General features: G+C 61.7%; 1 protein-coding gene across 1 annotated transcript in view; it reads right to left on the reverse strand.

Moving 5' to 3' along the window:
- Lamc3 (laminin subunit gamma 3) overlaps nucleotides 1-18,460 on the reverse strand; it is a 47,459-nt gene extending 28,999 nt beyond the window's left edge. Inside the window, exons 1-7 of the mRNA XM_023565540.2 lie at nucleotides 18,042-18,460; nucleotides 9,710-10,014; nucleotides 5,746-5,876; nucleotides 4,000-4,166; nucleotides 2,245-2,433; nucleotides 2,056-2,173; nucleotides 1,016-1,114 (exon numbers count right to left, since the gene is read on the reverse strand). Coding sequence (XP_023421308.2) covers nucleotides 1,016-1,114; nucleotides 2,056-2,173; nucleotides 2,245-2,433; nucleotides 4,000-4,166; nucleotides 5,746-5,876; nucleotides 9,710-10,014; nucleotides 18,042-18,429 — 1,397 coding nt within the window. The 5' untranslated portion in view covers nucleotides 18,430-18,460. The remainder of the gene's footprint in view (nucleotides 1-1,015; nucleotides 1,115-2,055; nucleotides 2,174-2,244; nucleotides 2,434-3,999; nucleotides 4,167-5,745; nucleotides 5,877-9,709; nucleotides 10,015-18,041) is intronic.
- Nucleotides 18,461-18,694: the final 234 nt, after the last annotated feature.

Here is an 18,694-nt window from a genome sequence, read left to right on the forward strand (position 1 = left end):
GGGTGGGACCAGCCAGGTGTGCCTGTCAAAGGCTTCCGATGTGACACAAGGCCCGAGGCCCGGAAGTATGTGTCCAGGGAGGCAGAGCCACGGTCTCTGCACCACGGCCAGCTCTCCTGAACCCTTGAAAGAAGTTTAGGGCACGGGGCCTTGGGAAAGTGCCCTCGTCTCACTGAGTTCCAGACACTCTGTTTGCACCATGATAGGGTTGTAAGGACAGCAGTGCCCCAACCTCGGGTCAGCTGGTAAGGCCCTCATGTGGCAGGGCACTAAGGTCACTGTAGGCCCCACAGCAAAGGCTGCTGCCTTCCATTAGTGATTTCTGCTGGGGGTGTAGAATGGCAGGGATGCCACAGCACTCCATTAGTAATGTCTGCCGTATGGTGGAGGAGAGCTGTGACAGGGTTCCACTGGTGATGTCTGTCCTGAATGTGAGTGGGAGGGCTGTGATGGCAGTGCTCTACTAGTAATGTCTGCTGTGAGTGTAGAATAAGGGGTCTGTGATGGTAGTGCTCCCTGAGTGATGTCTGCTGTGAGTGTGGGGTGGGAAGGCTGCGATGTGATTACTGTATATTTACTACTTGCATTTGATAAGCTCTTCCTATTTTTAAAAGTTCTTTATCAGGATATTTATTTTGAGAGACAGAGAGTCAAAGAATTTCACTACATAGTTGTGGCTTTGAACTTGTGATGATCCTTCTGTTTCAGCCTCCTGAGTGTTGGGGTTACAGGTGTGTGCCATCATACCTGACCTCAGGATTCTGAGCTTGAAAAAAAGGTGTGTTTGCTTATTTAGGAAACACCAGTGGTGTTGAATCAAAGTGTAAACTGTGCCCTGAAGCCTCCTGGAGGCTTTGCAGATGGCAGATCCAAGGTGCTCCTGGAAGGGTGTGGGGTGACAGGGTTGACCGTCTACAAGGACATCCCCTAGCTGCTCCCCCAACTCCACAGCCTCGGCACGCATCACCACCCCAAAGGGCACTGCCAGCCGCTCCCTGCCGACAGGAGCACTCACCGGTCACACAGGCTGCCTTCCACCTTCTGTTTGCAGGGGCAGCTCCCACTGCGGGGGTCACAGGTCCCCAGGCTGCCCGCCGCACTGCAGGCGCAGGGTCTGCCAGAGAGCCAGCAGGGGGACAGGTGTCGGACAGGCACCTCCAGGAAGGCCCCCCGCTGCGCACAGTGCAGCCCTGCCCACGCGCCTGCCCTCCCTCCGCTCTTCACCAGCACCCACGCCCGACCCACTGGCCTTCACTCCGTGCCCCGTCACCTGGCCTGCAGCAGGCGCCCTTCCACCCCTCACGTCTTCACCCTTCCTGCCTTCCACTCCCCGTCTCACTCCACTCATCCACCTGGCCGTCCTCCCAGCCGTCCATCCACCCATTCTCTCATCCATCCATCCATCCATCCACCCATGTCTGTCCTTCCTTCTGTGCATGCACCCCACCCATCTACTCCCCGTCTGTCCCCCCTCCCTCGCTCCCCCTTTTTCCCTCCCCCCATCTGCCCAGTCTTGGTTCCCGCCCTCACTGGTCCCGCCGTCCAGTGAGGCAGACAAACACAGAGGCTGCACTGCGGAGGCATCAGACTAGAGGTGAGGACACCACAGAAGGGCATCCGGGCCATCCTGGGGGAGGCGGCAGGGGCGGGGGACAGCAGGCTTCCTGTAGTGTGCCAGACACAGGCGGAGGAAGGGCCAGTGCGAGGTCTGAGGCCCGGACCTGGGGAATCATCCGGGTCCTCCTCGTGGGCAGAGCCACTGGTGTTTTGCCAGGAACCTGAGACTCTCCAGGCCCGGCCCACGCAGCTCCACCGCCTTTCAGACAAGGAGGACGCTGCTGTGACCGAGTTTGCTACCTCACCCGGCACACTTGTCCCTCCAGCCACAGCGGCCTTGTGCCGGGCGGGCTGGGCTTTGCAGGACATGGCGGCGCCCCCACCCCGGGTCTCAGCCTCCCTGGGCCTGGGTGCCTTTCCTCCTGTGGGGTACGTAGCACCCCAGACAACTGGATGGCCAAGGTCCCTCCTACACACTGCACCTTGTGCAGCCCTCACCTGCAACCGCCCTCACTGAGAGAGTGGAACCCGGGCAGGCAGCGGTCACACTTCCAGCCGGTCACCAAGGGCTTGCAGGGGCAGCTGCCCGAGGCATCACACTGGAGGCGCAGGGAGCCTGGAGAGGAAGGCACAGGGCAGCGGTGGCCAGGACGGGCCTGAGAGTGGGGGCTGGGTGGGGCCACTCACCTGCTGGGTGGCAGTCGCAGGGCTGGCATGGCGCCCGAGCATCCCAGCGGTAGAAATTCTCCTCGCAGCGCTCGCAGTGTGGCCCAGCTGTGTGGTCGCGGCAGCCGTGGCAGTGCCCACCGTGGCCCGTGCTGCGGAAGAGCTCGAGGTCGAAGGTGCAGTTCTCCGAGCGGCCGCTGCAGTTGCAGGCTGGAGGCGGGAGGTGCAGAGGGGGTGTGTGAGGTGCCCTGACCCTGGCAGGAGGGGGCTCCGTGCCAGTCTCCCTGTGCTGAACAAGTAGGCAGCTCAGGGCAAGTGTGTGGCCTCCAGGGTAGAGTTCAGGCCTAGCTTGATCAAAGACAAGGACACTGACTGATCTTCCAAATAATGAGTTAAGATTTTAGGGCACAACAATGAGCCCATCTCAATCGCACCGTGTGCTTGGAAGAGGTCGTAACTATGCCCAGGGTGGCCGGGCTGCTGTGTGTGGTGTTCACCAGGCAGACGTTACGTTCCTTTTGCCCCAAGATATCTTGAGCATTACTGGCCTCTCACCTGCAAAGAGCTAGGAAACGGCCCGCTTTATTATTTTTTTGCATCACCCTGTGATATCAACAGTCTTTGGACACAAAAGACATCCTTCTGTTCGTAGCATCTCACTTTCAGTAGTGGCATTTCTGTTTACACAATGTAGTAGTTCTTTTGTTAAAATTAAATTAAAAAGATTTGAGATAGGGTGTTGCCAAGCAGTTTTGCTTGCTTTTAACTCGTGGTGATCTTCCTGCCTCAGCCTCCCACGTGCTGGGAGCGGCATGCCCAGCACTAGCTCCTGATGGCTGAAGATTAAATGAACATTGGCAGGAAGCTGCACTGTGTTTTCTTTTTGTCTTTTGAGACAGGCTTTCACCATGCAGCCAGGCCAGCCTGGACCTCACTTTGGAGCGCAGGCTGGCTTTCCTACACCAGAAAAGAGAAGTACAGGGGAGGGACAGGCTGAACCTGCATTTTGGAAAAAGCCTGGGCTGCCGGCAGAGGGAGCTGGGGGTGGGGAGAGCAGAGAAAGGAAACTGAGGCAGCAGAAAAGAGGTGACATCACTGGCCATGAGCCAGCTGCCCGGAAAGGCACCATCAAGGCGGCTTCAGTGGTGTCCATGGCGCAGGACTCAGGCTCAGGCTCTGCCGGGGCTGGGGTGAGCGGAGGGTGAGGGCTCTGGGCAGGAAACCCCAGGTTCCAGGCTGTACCTGGGGGACAGGAACTGACCACAGCAGGGACGTGGCAGGAGGGGGGACCCGGGCCTCTGTGTCCCTGCTGTGAAGCTCTCAGTCGGCTTGGGGCGTGAGAGCCGGCACCAGGGCAGCTGGGACACGTCAGCAGGCAGCGCCCATGTCCTGGAACAGGCTGTCCCCTCCTTGCCCCAGTGCTGGCCGCCAATGGGCCAGGACCAAGTGGACGGCAGTGCCAGGAGGTGCAGCCAGGGGCCAGCTGTGAATGGGGCTACCCTGGTGGCCAGGAACCAGTGTCTGGTGATGCCTGGTGACACCTGGTGACAACATGGCTGCGTGCAGATCCCCCGACAGAAACTGGGTGACCGTGCATGGACCCCAGGCCTGGCTGGGCAGAGTGGCAGCTGTGAGGCCAGGCAGGCGCCTCTGGATGGCCTTGGGCTGGGGGCCACTAGAGGAGAAGCCCGAGGCCCCGATGCACAGTGCCCCCTCGTCTCTGCAGTAGCGCGGGGACCCCACACCATGCCCAGTCCTCGACACCAGGACACTCACGCAGACACTCGTTGGCGGTCCGGGCGGTGGCCCGGGCCCACGGGCGGTCCCGGAAGAAGGGCAGGCAGCGCTCACAGTCGGCACCCGCGGTGTGGTGCTGGCACCGGCAGACCAGCTGGCCCGCGGCGTCGGGGCCACACTCGCTGGCATGGCCGTTGCACTTGCACCTGAGGAGAGAAGGGAGGAGGAGGGGACCTGGGGGCAGCAGGGGATGGGTGCCCCGGGGGCTGCCGTGTCACCGCTGTGCGAGCCCCAGTGCCAGCCCCAGCCCCAACCTCTGCTCAACACCAACTGTCCAGATGCCCTGTGCAGGAGGCAGGGACCTCGATGTCCCCGTGTCACTAATAAACAGACAGAGGCTCGGCCGTCAAAGGCACAGACCCTAAGTGGCAGAGCTCAAGCCAAGGTTGTGCCGTCTGATCCACGCATGCCCAGAGCTCAAGGTCACAGCGCCCATGAACTGTGACCCTGCTGGATCCCCAGAGCATCTCCTGACGGGGGGACAGGGTGTGGGAAAGGCGTGTGGCTCTGCCTTCCCAGAAGCCTGGGGTGGGTGGGCAATGCCCCCACATTTCCCTCAGGGTGGGCGGGCACCAGGCAGCCTCAGGAGACGGTGAGCAGGAAAGCAACAGGGGACCCCTATCCCCAAGAGGGTGTCATGAACACCCCTACCGGTGAAGCCTCTGAGCAAAGGAACAGCCTGATCGCCCTCTGACTGCAGGGCCACCTGCACGGCCAGCTGCCCGACTGAGGGTGGTCTGGCTCCGCAGCTGGGGTGCAGATGTTCCCTGGCACGAGGCCCTCTGAGAGCAGCCCGGGGCTTGCGGCATCCGCCAACCCAGGAGGTCCGAGCTGACCCGCGGGGTGTCGAGTAGAGGGTCCTCACTGCTGTCCCCCTCCCAGGGCCCAGCCCCTCACTGCTGTCCCCCTCCCAGGGCCCAGCCCCTCCCAGAGCCTGCAGACGCCTTGAGTGCAGGCACTGGGCCACATCCCTTTCCGCCCTCTGATGTCACCTGAACCTGAGGCCTAGAGCTATTTACCGTCCTCACCATCCACATCCGCAGCCCACCCAGTGACACAGTGGGCTGCTTCTCCAACCCAAAACGGCTCTTGGGTCCTAGCTGCCCGCTGGCCACCACCTGCTGGGCCATGCCGCCTGGCTGCTCAGGCGGACCGGGCCTCCTCTCTGTCCTCCGCTCACCAGGGTGTTCCTGCTGACCCCTGCATCCCCAGCCAAGTCCTGGGACAGCCCTCACCATGGACCATGGCGGGGAGTGGACCCTCGGCCCTAACCCCCTTCCGACCCAGCCTCCAGCGCTGTGGGGCCAGCCCGTGGGACACGGGCTCAGTATGTGGCCGCCTACCCAGGCTGTGCCAGGTGGGGCCGAGGACAAGGACGGAGCCCATGTCTCCGGCAGTCCCTGCTTCCCCGTACGAGAAGACGCTGGGCCACACACTGACGCTGAGAGAATGGGGACTCGGGCTGGGAGGTGGGCAGCAGGGTGTCTCTCTTGGCCAGGCGGTCACACGTGTCTCATGAGAAGGGGGAGGGAACCCCCAGCCCAGGCAGCAGCAGGTACAAGGCACGGGCTCGTGGGGCAGAGTCAGCCAGCCGGCACTCAGCAGCCAGAGCTGAGGCAAAGCTCTCAAGTGCTGGCCTCGGGTCCCTCCTGTCCCCTGGGTCACCCGAGAACATCTGCACCTGCACAGCAGCCACGGGAGCTGCCCACGCGCTCACCCTCCTACCTGCCGCCCACGGAGAGGTCGGACACGGCGTAGTAGTAGGACCGCAGCACCCTGGGGTCCCCGAAGATGTCATCCCCGAACGTGTTGAGCCGGTCCAGAGAGACAAGGAGCTCGGTACTGGTGACCCAGTCCTGGGGGCAAGCGGGGACCCCATCAGCGCCAGGCTGGGACAAACCTGAGGGCCGGGGCCACGCTCCGGCTGGGCACCTGCGGGCTGGGGCTTGGTGTGTGGGGCCTCCGTCTCCCTGTCAGGGGAGGGGACTGGGACAGGGACAGCGGTGGCCCAGAGAGCTGCTGGGGGAAGGGCCGTGGGTATGAGTGTGGGACCATGTGGGAAGCACAGGGGAGCTGGGGCAGGCATGGGCTTGGCGGACCCGAGGACCGGGGTCCCCTGCCTCCTCCGGGCCACTCCTGTGCCCCAGTGAGAGGACAGGTGACAGCTGTCAGGCCCAGAGCCCCTTTCCTACTCCCCAGGCCCAGCAGGGTGGGCTGCAGGGTGCCCAGCTCGTCCCCTGCTGAAGGTGACATTTCTCCCAGCTGAGCGTAACCCCATGAGAGCGAGACTTGGGTCCCCCTCATCCTCGCCGTATCCTTGGCCCGGGGCCCTGTCTGGCACCCAGCTGGCACCCAGCGACCACTCCCTGCCACTGAACAAGCACCTTCGCGTGCAGAGCAGGGGCAGGAGGCGGGGACCCATGCGGAGGCTGACATTTCCCTCCGCCTGATGTTATAATCAGGTGCAGGCCTGGCGGAATATTAATCAGCAGTTAATTCGGCCCAGGGGCCCCGGGGAGCAATCAGGACATCATGACAGCTCCTGGCAAAGTTGCTCCTCCCCCGCCCTGCTGAGCAGCTTCCGGGGACCCCCACCTGCACCCCAGATCTGCTGCCACCATCTGGGTGTCCTTTTGCTCAGGAGAGGGTGCAGCACCCACCACCCCAAACAGAGGGCACCTTGAGCAACTGTGCTCCCTGAGTTACCCAAGGCGGAGCTGTTAAGGTTCAGAGTGCACCCAGAGATTGGTTACCATGTGGCTCCTGGGATTTCTGTTTCTCTGCGCAGTGCAGCGGTGGCATTCAGCTCACCGTGGAGCTGCAACCCGGCCTGAGGGTCTGCGCTTCCAGCAAGGGTCCAGGGGCTCCCTGGAGAGGCCCAGGAGCTGGCAGCCATGGTGGACATGCTGAGTGTGACTTTGAACTGTCCCCAAGTGCCACCAAAGCACTTGGGCCCCTCCCCGGGCATCCCAGGTGGTGGGAACAGGGCTGGCTCTCTCATGTACATTAGGCTTCACCCTCAGGGCAAGGCATCTTATCACTCCTCCAACCCCCGTTTACAGAACGGGAAACTGAGGCAGTGCAGGGCAGTGTTCTGGGCCCTGAGTACCACCAGTCATGGCTGACAGGGATGCAGGTCGAGCAGAGCCCAGGGCCAAGCTCTGACCACAGGTGAGCCTGCCTTCCCGTGCCAACCAGGGTGCTCGAGAGGGCAGAGGCCTGGCTGCTGCCTCCTCCGCCCCGTCAAGGAGTTCCTGTGCCTGCCCTTCAGCCCGTGACCATAGCGGTGACAGGACAGGCTGGAGGCCTCTGAGACACAAGACAGGGCTGGGGAGGGAGCCACTGTCCCTCAGCCTGGCTGGCTTAGAACTCACTGTGCAGCCCAAGCTGGCCTTGAACTCTCAGTGATCCTCCTGCCTCAGCCTCCCGAGTGCTGGCATGCCATCCTGTGCACCCCCACCCACGGCAGCTTTTGCAGTCTGTAATGGCTCTGGCTAACGCTGCAGGTGGCACCTGGCATTGCCTTTGCCCGGATCCCAGGATCCAGAGCGAGGTGTTGGGGTTGGGGTACCTGCCTGGGGTGTGCAAGGCCCTGGGTTCCAGCTCTAGCGCCACAAAATGATTTTAACAAAGGAAGCCACAGGGGCCACTGGCTTTGGTTTTGTGGTCCGGGAAGCCACTGGGCTCTGGTGCTCCGACAGCGATGACCCCAAGGGACCCAGGACCCAGAGCCCAGCAGCTACACAGATGCGCCTCTCATCCTCCACCCCAAGGGGCTCTGTTCTCTGTGGGACCCCCTATGGGTTCAGGCAAGGTCTCTCCCAGAAGCAGCAGGGCAGACATCTCTGAAAAGGTCATTTCTTCATCAGGGACAATGGCTGGGGCACAGGAGGTGGTGAGTCAGGACGTCTGCTGCCACCAGCCCCCAGGGAAGCTGCCCCGAGGAGACAGCGGCAGGGGCATGGGTGGAGGTGACCCAGTCCCTTCCTCGGGACTTCATCACCTCACGTGGCATCTTCTAACCCACGGAGCTTGGGGCCCCAGGGGGAAGAAACTGACCTTAAACAAAACCAGGCTGATGACCTGGGGAGCCAGGCAGGGCCTGGGCACTGGGGGACTCACCCGGCCCAGAGGGCTCTGGCCCACTCCAGGGCGGAAGGCCTCGAGGGCCTGGAGTGTCCTCCCTGACGCCGCCAGGTCTCCCTTAGGCCACTGCGTGGAACTGACCTCCGGAGGGACCTGTGATCACGGTCAGCCATGCAGGAGAACCTGGGACATCAAGGCCCAGGCAGGTGCTGTGTTATCACCCGGTGCTGCTGGAGGAGTCCCCGGAAGGGACAGCAGAAGCCCAGCCAGGCCCCTGGGGCCGCCCGGGGCCTCCTCCCTTCACTGATTCCAGGCTGCATTGTCCTATTGCAACAAGCTGTCACTGCAAGGATGGTGAGCGTGTGGGTCCCTGCAGCGGATCCTGGAACCTGGCAGCGGCCTTGGGGACCCCGTGCCGGGTCAGCTGGGGGGCCCAGTTGTCATACTGTGTGGCCTGGGCAGGACTAAGAGCCCCTCACCACCCCAGCGAGGCAGGAGCTCCTCCGGTCTCAGCTGAGAGCCATCCCTGCCTGGCTGCTTCAGCTGGATGCATCTGGGTCCCGAAGGCCACAAACCTGAGTGTCCCTGTGGAGGGGCCATGACATCACCATGAGCACTCATCCTTCAAGAGGAATCCTCTCTGCCTCTCGCCCACCTTACCGCTGTTCAAAGCTGCCCACCGCAGCAGGCAGCCACTGGCCCTATGCGGCCACTGGCATTAAATTCATAAAATTAAACAGAACAAGCCGGGGGTAGCAGCCCATGCTTGTTCTCCCAGCACTCTGGGAAGCTGAGGCAGGAGAATCACAAGTTTGAGCCCAGCCCGGGTAGCTGTCACAAAATAAAAACTAAAAAGGGCTGGGGATGGAGGTCAGTGCAAAGGTCCTGGGTTCCATCCTCAGTGCTGTAAAAAAGAAAAACTAAAATGCACAGATCAGGGCTCTGCAGTCAGGCAAGGCCGGGGCCTCGGCACTGGGCAGGGCACCCTTGGGAGCTCCGCTGACCCAGGCTTTCCCGAGGCACTGAACCCCAGACCTCACACCCAGGGTACGGGACCGGCCCTGCCATGGACTGCCAGTGGGGAGGCAGCGACGGCACTGTGGAACGCTCCCATTGTGGCCAGACACTCAGCAGGCTCTGGCCCCGCCCCCCAGGTCATCTGTCCCCCTGCAAAATGCCTTTGTCCCTCCAGGCTTCTTTCCACACGTACAAGGACGGGTCAAAGTGAGCTTGGGGTCACCATGGGGCTCCCGGGCCGCAGGGCTGCGCCACAGGAGGCCGGGAGCGAGGCTTCCCGTGCCAGAGCAGGACCTCTCCAGATCCTCTCCTTTGCCTGCTCCTCCCTGGCCTCGTTCTGGGTGCCTTCCCTTGGAGCTACACCCCAGAACTTTTTGGGGGTGCATGGCCAAGACAGGGCCTCACTATGCAGTTCAGGCTGGCCTTGAACTTGAGGTGATCCTCCCGCCTCAGCCTCCTGAATAGCTGGGGCTGCCGTGGGCGCAGTGCCATCTGTGCCTTCACCGGGCCTCCAGGGCGTGCAGCGTGAAGCCCAGGTGGTCTCACGGTCCCCGGTGCCACCCCAGCCCCTGGCCAGCTGCTCTACCTGCAGCCCTGGGCTGTCCTCGAAGCTGTAGGCGCTGGGCCGGCCCTCCAGCGTGGAGAAGGCCACGTTGCCCCCGCTCAATGGGGAGATGTCGCTGAACTCCGATGTGCAGAAGGCCACCCGCTCGTCGTCGCCGGGCCGCAGGGAGTGGCCCTCAGGCCGGCCGTAGGTCCTCTGGCAGGAGGCGCTGTAGAACTGGTAGGGCTCCCAAGGGCCACCCGGGCGGCTGCGCTTGTAAATGGCAAAGCTCTCGGGGCGGCTGGTGTGGAACTTCAGCCTCACGTAGCTGATCTCATAGGCCTTCCCTGCAGGCGGGGAGATGGGCCCATTTCACAGACCGGAAGGGACAGGAGCCCTGCTCAGAAATTTCATTCTGTTTGCTTTTGAGACAGGGTCCCTCTGCGTAGTCCAGGCTGGCCTTGAGCTCACTATGGCATAGTCCAGGCTTGCCTCCAACCTGCAGGGATCCTCCTGCCTCAGCCTCACCCAGCTAATACCCAATTTTATCTTTCAAAGGATACCACTGAGAACAAGTAAAGGTGGCTGAGGACGGGAGAAGGTGATCGCCAGCCACATACCTGACCCTGGACTTGCACCTGGGATATATAAAGAATTCTTACAACTGGATAATAAAAAGATAAACATTCCACTTTAGAAATGAGCACAGGGTCAAACAGAGAACTCCCTAAGATGGAAGAATGGCCGGGGAGGGCCAAAAACACGCTTGACATCATTGTCCACCTGGGAAATGCGCAGGTGACCTTCCTGGGTGGCCACACCCAAGGATGGTGGAGACCTGGGACTTGGAGGGAAACCACAGCCCCCATATGATGCTAGAGGCAGGGACACCTGCTCTGCCAAGCAGCCCAGGGGTTCCAACACCCTGTTTACAGCAACACAGCACACCACAGCAAGTCTGGGAAGTGGACTCCAGGTCCACACAGAGGAGGAGACTAAGACAGTGTTTACACAGTGTGGAATACTACACTACCACAAAAAGGGGACAGCCAAGGCGTCTCTAGGGAAATGACACACCTTGAGACCATAACAGTCCGGGAAATAAGCCAGAGGCACAAGCCTAATACCACACAGCTTTCTGTAGAAGACAAACCCACAGCATAGAGAGCGAGGGGAGGGCACGGAGAGCTGGGGGGAGGAAACAGGGACACGGCCGGGCCCACTGGGGAGCGGGGCACAGGGGCAGGCTGAGCCCGGCCTGAGCAGCCTAGGTGACTTAGCATGAATCCGTCTCAAAAAGGGGGTTGAACCCAGGCACTGCGCGCTGCGCGGGTAGCTGGGTACGGAGGCCCTGGGTTCGATCCCCGGCTCCTCCCTCACACTCTAAGAGTGAAACACAGACCCAGAGCCCCGGTGACCCCGAAATCCCGCTCCTCAGCATGGCCCAGAGACCCGGCCTCCGTCCTCCCGCAGACTCCAGGAGCATTCACAGCGGAGGAGCCACAGGGTGCCAGCCCAGGGAAAGACAGCACTGGCCACGGGTCAGCATTGCACCCGTCTCGCTGGTCCTATGCACCCCGAACAGGGGAATCCAGGGCGGGAAATGGAACGGGGTCACGGGCAGGGGTCAGGCAGAGGCTGGGGAGCAACAAGAGGTGACTGTACAGAAGGGGCACAGGGCTTCTTCTGGGGGGTGATCTGGGGATGGACCCCAACTCTGTGAGTGTACAGAAACCAATGCACCGTAGTTTCAGATTTTTTTTTCTTGCGGTGCTGGGGTCACATGCTAGGCCGGTGCTCCCCCTGAGCAGCACCCCAGTCCTGGGCTGCAGAGCCACAGTGGGTAAGAGAAGGAGCAAGTGAACAGCATCACGATGGACTGTAGTACGGCTGCCATCCAAGCCCCAAGAGGCAGGCCTGGTGCCGCAGGTCTGTGATCTAAGCACTCGGGAGGCTGAGGCGGGAGGATCAGAGAGTTGGAAGCCTGCTTGGGCTAAATAGTGCATTCAAGGGCTATACCGAGAGACCTTGTCTCAAAAAAACAAAACAAGAATAAGAACCAGATAATAACAAGGCACGGGGAAGACCCTGGGGGAGACACACTCCGTGCACCAACGCAAACCAGACACAGGGTGGCAGTTCCTCAAAAACTAAAACCAGAATTATCGAAAGATCCAGCACCCTCAGAAATAAAAAAAATGGGGTCTGGAAGGGACATATGTCCACTTGTGTTCACTGTGGCACTGTTCACAAGAGCCCAGAGGGAGAAGGAACCCACCAGTCCACCAGATGCACAGCCGGGGATGAACAGAGTGGAATATTACTCTGCCTGGAGCAGGAAGGCAGTTCTGACCCTAGAACCTAAAACTTCGTGAACTCAGAGAACGTTACATGAAGTGACAGAAGGCCGACACCAAAAGACAAACACTGCAGGACTACTCTCTCGGGAGCCCCTGAGGGTGACCAGTTATGGAGTCTGATGGTGGCGCAGGGCTGCCAGGGCCCCGGCGAGAAGGACACTTAGTGGCTCACGGGACAGCTCTGTCTCACCACATGAAAACAGCTGCAGGGTGGACAGTGGTCAGGGGTACACAAGGACTTGAGGGTGCTGAATGCCACCGCAGGGGACACTTAGGAGCTTCTAAGACGGTTACGTGTTTACCACAATAAAGGAAAACTGTAGAGAGATGAATCCGCTGGCCCCGGAGGAAGCCCCAGGCAGACAGCAGCGGGAAGGTTCCCAGGCCCGGACCGGGGATCCGACTCTGGGGGGAATTGGGGACACTACAGGACGTTAATTCCTATAATTCTGCACCCCGAAACAGTCCGTGGAAAGTTTGCAATAGACAGGGAGAGCCGAGTCAAGGTGCTAAACTGGAAAAAGAAAAAAAGACACAAAATACTGCGGGCGGGCAGAGCGATCTGTTTGGACTACACAGTCCCTAAACGCCAGGCCCACACCTGCAATCCCAGCCTCGCACGCACGGGAGGCTGAGGCAGGCGAACCGCGAGGCCCTGGCTCAGAGTAAGAGATGCAAAGAGCCGGGCTGGCGCTGGGCAGGCTGCTCGCCTGGCGTGGGGGCCCCCAGGGAGGCCCCGGTTCAACCCCGCGCTGAGAATAAATCAGTATTTTAAGGTAGCGAGGCTAGAAAGGAGAGGCACCCAACAGGGCGCCCCGTCCCGGGAACTCGGAGAGATTCTTTTCTTCTCTTCCTGTTGTTTTTTTCCTGTATTTCCCCCAATTTTCTCTCATGAGCCTTGTTCTAATTTAAAAACTGGAGAAAACACAATTTTTTTAGTTTTTTAAAAAAGCAACCGCCCTGCTGGCTTCCGTTTTAAGATGTTTTCCAAAGCAGCTCTGCCTGGCACCGGGGCTCCGGGTCCCCATAAAAGCAAGCGTGCCACACCCGCAGAGTGGGGATCTGGGGGAGCCCCGTGTGTGTCCCTGTGCAGGGGTGCAGACAGGAGGCCCCGAAAACTCTAGCCCCCGCCACCGCCGCTGCTCCAGAGTGGGGGCCGGACCGCTGAGTCTGGGGCTCACAGAATAGCGGCAGCTCCAGGAGGGGAAGGCGTGGCAGGCGGGACATCACAGCCTCGCAGCGGGGTGGGACAGCTAATTAGGAGGCCGGGAAGCAGCTCAATCCCACGCAGCCCTGAGAAGCTCCCGCCCAAGGCACTCAGTACAGGATAAAGAGGAGATAGCAGGCCCTAGGTGGGAGCCCCAAGCCTTACGGGTGACAGGTATGTCCCCTGGGGTCATGGTGTCATCCTGCTGTTCACTGGCTACGGGACAGTGCGGTCCCCTCCCCTCTGGGCCACCCATAGGTGTGCTGTTCCCGCTTCCCAGAATGCTGCTCCTCCTCCCCTACTCGCCCCCTGCAGGGTCCTGTGCCGCCCCACTCCTGCCCCTGCCCCCCCCCAGCACCTACTACACACCAGGCACCTTGCTGAGTCCTTTGTTTGTTGTTATTTTAGCCAGGGTCTCACTGTGTACTTCACACTGGCCAGAAGCTCGAGGTGATCCTCTGCCTCAGCCTCCTCAGCCCCCAGAAGCTGCCCGGGGAGGGACGTGAGTGTCCCCACTGCCCGCCCTGCTTCACACCAGGAATGCCAAGCCAGGTCCTCCTCAGCCAGCTGGCTCCAGAAACCCAAGGACGCCACTTTTGAGGCCGCCACCACATCTGGGAGGTCCAAAGCCAGCACTGCCGCCCCAGAAGGAAACAAAGCCTTTAATTGGAGCCATCTGGGTGCAGGGGGGTGCAGGGAGGGCAGCGCGAGCGGGGCTGGGAACCCAGGGCCCAGGGGCAGCAGAACCGGGCAGGGGAGCTGCTGCCCGCCTGTGGGCTCCCTGAGGGCTCCCCAGCTGGGCCACCCACGCTCCCTGCCCCTCCTGACGATTCTGGGGACCGCACAGTCACGGGAAGAGCAGGGGACCCTGTGTGAGCACCCGACGACGACAAGAGAGGCCACAGGCACCCCCCCCCCCAATCCGGCCCCAGGCTGGATGCCCCATCCCTCAGCATCCACCGAGACTGTCAGGTCTACTGACCAGCCCGGGATGGCCTGGGGACTCTGTCCGGTCCACAGCTGGCTGGGCTCTGGGCTGAGGGGGTTCCAAGGTCAGTCTAGGCGGGCAGAATTGTACAGAATTGCACAACCTGCATCCGTTCGGAGGAGAGGCAGTAGGCTGAGGCAGGAGGATTGCTGTGGGTTCGAGGCCAGCCTAGGCTAGAAGGGAGACTCTGTCTCATAAACACGTGACACACGTGTGACAGGAACTTCAGCCCTCAGTCACCCTCAGGTGTCCAGGCCAGTGGCACCGAGCACATTCACAGTGTAGCATAACCATCAGCACTGCCCTGCTCCAGTGCACTCGGGTCTCCCCACACTGCAACGGCCCCCGTTAAACACTGACTCTCCAGCCCTGGCAGCCCCCATTCTACTTTCTGGCACTATGAATGTGACTGCTCCTGGGACCACCTCGCAGGGAGCTCACATGGCACTGTCCCGCTGTGACCGGCTGATTTCACTTGGTGTAATGCTCTCTGCATCCACCCACATTGTGACCTCCTTCCTGTCTGGGGCTGTATACTACTCCCCCGCAGGGACAGACCACATTTGCTTATCTATCATCCATCCAGATTCCTGGGCTGCTTCTACCTTTTCACTACTGTGAGTAAGGCTGTGATGAGCCCCATGAGCCTTTGCTTTGGAGCTTTAGAACTGGGCCCTCCTGAAAGGTCTAAGGACTGTCCTAAATCACGGTGGGAGGCACAGGCAGAGTCTGCACCAGATGCGGGTCACAATACTAGCAGATAAAGGTTGGTCCCCCATAGGCTGAGTGCCCGCCACGGTGTCCCTGGCTGGGCATGGGGCTGGCACACAGCAGGCATTCAAACAGTCTACGGACGAGATGTTACCCAGAGGTGGGGAGGGAGGGACAGCCAGGGTGGCAGCCAGACTGGAGACGACAGGGCTGGCCCAGAGGCTTGGTGGGCAGACTGGGACATTGCCTACCTGCACCCCTCTCCGAGCCACAGGACCCTCTTGCACAGCTCCCAGAGCCCCAGCAGGGAGGGGCTGCAACTGGGGGGCAGAGGGGGCCTCCAGGGCCCCCACCTTGACTGTGACCCGCTGGGGCCCAGCTTCGCAAGGCCAAGGCAAACACCCACCCACGCGGCAGGAAGCAGCAGGAGCCAGGCTCACAGACCCCGCCAGCTCCAAGGCCCTTGGGGAGCAGCAGGGTCCCCCAGGATCACTCACTCTGGTCCTGTGCCAGCTGTCACCAGCTGCAGGCCTCAGCCAGGCCACTGGATCAGGGCTGTATACTCGGCCAGAGCCCCCCAGGATCACCTCCCAGCTGCACCCCAGAGCCAAGGCACAGTGGGGAAGCCTGAGTAGCCACGGGGAGGACCCCGTTCCTACAGGGGGCAGAGGCAGGAGCAGTGCCACAGCTCCGCTCCCAGCTGGGGGAGCCTCAGAACCCATCTGCTGGGGCGTCAGGTGTCTTTCTGAGGGTCCAGGAGATTCTGGACACCACGGGGCAGCGATGAGCAGAAGGGGAGCCCCTGTCCCAGGCTGCACCAAGAGCCAGAGTGGACTGGGGCCTCCCCAGGGTCTAGTCTTTATTATTTATGTGTCTCCATGACAGGGTCTCATGCTGCAATCCAGGCTGGCCTCACTCACAAGGATCCATCCTCCTGCCTCGGCCTCCTGAGTGCTGGGATGGTGAGCATGTGCCCGTTCTAGTCCCTGAATAATCCCCGATGGCTGGCGATGACGGGCCAGTCCCTGGTCCCCGCTGCCATGGGGCTGCCATGGCCCCAGCCCTGCCGGCGTCCCAGCCCTTTGGCCTCAGAGGAGGAGGAGGAAGAGGAGGAGGAGGAGGCTGGGAGCAGCCACCCCGCTGTGGCCTTTCATCCCAGACAGGAAGGCCAGCCGGCCACTCTTGGAGCTGGAACAGATGTCGGGAGCCACAGGGCGCTGGGAAAGCAGCGACCTCCACCAGCCCCCTCCCTGCTCCCCCACCTCCCCACTGCTCCAGGGGACCCTGAGCCTGACCTGGCCAGGGCTACTGCAGCCTTTGGGGAGCTGAGGTCAGGCAAAGTCCCCAGCCCACCCCATCTCAGGACGGGGCTCCCTCAGGGTGCCCCGAATCCCCCAGAACTCCCCCATGTCAGGCACAATTCACCCCCCAGCCGGAGCCGACCTGTCAATCATTTATTCTTTAGTGCCTTCGTTCTTATGTGCAAATACGGCCCAAGTGCAGTCTCAGGGCAAGGGTGCTGCTGGCTAAGACAGTCTGGAGCGCGTGTGCGCGTATGTGTGTATGTGCATGTGTGTGTACGTGCTTGTGCCATGCTAGCCTCACGCTGCTGCAGCACGGGGTCCCTTGATCAGTGAAGGATCAGTGCCACTGCTTCTAATAGTCCCGACTGGGGCTCTACCAGCGCCCCAATCCAGAGCCTTGGACACCCACCCTGTGCCTCTCTATGTCTGCCCAGGGCTGAGTCGTCCCCCTGCCCCGTGGCCCTGACACGTGACACCCTGTGTCACGGAACACCGTGTTCCCTGCCCCTCAGATTCCTTCCCCGTGACCTTGAGCTCCTGCCAGCCCCACTTCCCCAGCCCACAGCCCCATCTCATGGTCCAGAGAACCAAGAGGGGGCGGCAGCCCCTGCTGCAGAGGGCTGCAGGGTCCTTCCTCCCCAAGCCCCTACCCTGAGGTCGTTTCCAGCTCCCACAGGCCCTCACAGCCCGCCTAGGGAGAGTCGAGTAGCTGTGGATGGCTCTGTTCTCACCAAGGTTACCATAGGCCCCGATTTCCACACCCAGCTGTGTGTCTCTAGGCAGAGTACTCAGCCTCTCAGAGCCTCTCTCTCTGTCTGTCTCTATTTCTTCCTTTTTTTTTTTTTTTTTTTTTGGTATTGGAGCTCAAACTCATGACCTCACATTTGCCAGGCAGGTGCCTATGCCACTGAGCTAAATCCGAGGCCATATGAGCCCCAATCTCTCATCTGGAAAATGGGGATCCAATTCAGACATTCCTCGTCCAAATTCACTGACTCAGGACATGTTTCGGAACTCAGAGCCTGGAAGTTTACAAAGAAGTCACCTGCCCGGAGTCACACATGGCGTCACCTGGGACCCTCTGGAGCCCTGGGGGCTGTGCTCCCGTGAGCCTTCAGTCAGAAATGCAGGCACACGGGCTCCCCCAGGATAGGTAACGCTCATAAACAGCTGCAGGTCAGGCTTCACCACCAAAGTTATAAAGATGCTCCAAGCTGTCACAGCTTTGGGAGATTCTGATCTCATTCGAGGTGGTGTGAGTACCCCCGCCCTGACAGGGCACCGGAGGCTGAAACAGGAAAAGTGCAGAGCACTGGGCAGGGACCAAGGAGGACTCTGGGCTGGACCAGGCTTGGAGGGGCGATTCTGTCTCCCGTGGCCTCAGGGCTTCCCACGCAGGCTGGATGGCAGCAGACATGGGCAAGGCCCACTGGGCTGCACACTGCCTGGAAGGCCCCACTGCCCTGGTTTGGTGGTGAAGGCCCTGGTCCACCCCCAGGGACTTCACACAGCCTCAGTGGTCCCGTTTGAGGACCCTGTCTGTCCCCAGCAGTTCTGGCTGTAGGTGGAACAGTTACTGGGGGGCTGTCATTGCACCCCCACTCGGCATTAGGCAAAGGGCGCTTCTCGCCTCTGCCCCAACCTCTGATTCAACCTGCAATCCGGCCTCCCAGCTCTGCACTAAGCGGCAGGGGTGCGTGCCCCGCTCCTGCTCCTGACCCCCCACCGTGTTTGGGTCCCGCAGCTCCACCGGGGGCACAGAGGCTCTAAGCCGACGGCTCCGGGAGCGCGCGTCCCTCCTTACCCAGGCGCAGGGTGATGTTGACAGAGGTGGGGTGCTGCACTCCGAAGGCCATGGACGGGCTCTGCCACCAGGTGCTGTCGTCGGGGTTGTGGAAGTCGGTGAGGTAGGAGGCGTTGTGGTGGCGCGCGGGGTCGGCGGCGTCGCAGCGCTGGCACTGGGTCCCCGCGCCCGGCGCGCGCACGTGCGGGCAGAAGTCCTCGGCCGCCGGGGACCCGCAGGTGTGCGACGCCGCCGCGCGCCGCCCGAACGCCGCGTTCTCGAACTCGGGCAGGCAGCGCCGCGCCCGGCCCGCGCCGTCGTAGCACGCGCTGGAGCCCGCGCGCCCCGCGGCCACCGCGCCCGCCAGCGCCGCCAGCGCCAGGCCCAGCACCCGCGCGCCCGCCGCCATGGCCCGCGCCCCGCTCTGCGCCCCGCGTCCCGCTCTGCGCCCGACTGCGGGGAGCGCCGGGCCCGCCCTCCCCGTGCCCCTCCCCTCCTGCCCCTCCCCTCCTGCCCCTGCCCCTCCCCTCCTCTTGCTCCTCCCCCACCCGGCGGGCGGGACCGAGAGGGGGCGGGGAGGTGGGGGGGCCGCGGTGTGGGCACCGCCCGGGACGCCGGCCTCGCGGCAGCCTCCCCCTGCCCTTGCAGGCACGCAAGGCCCTTGGAACCTCTGT

Source organism: Cavia porcellus, unplaced genomic scaffold (genome assembly GCF_034190915.1).
Source record: "Cavia porcellus strain 051 isolate PalLab524CR breed Dunkin Hartley unplaced genomic scaffold, mCavPor4.1 scaffold_49, whole genome shotgun sequence".
NCBI lineage: Eukaryota > Metazoa > Chordata > Mammalia > Rodentia > Caviidae > Cavia > Cavia porcellus.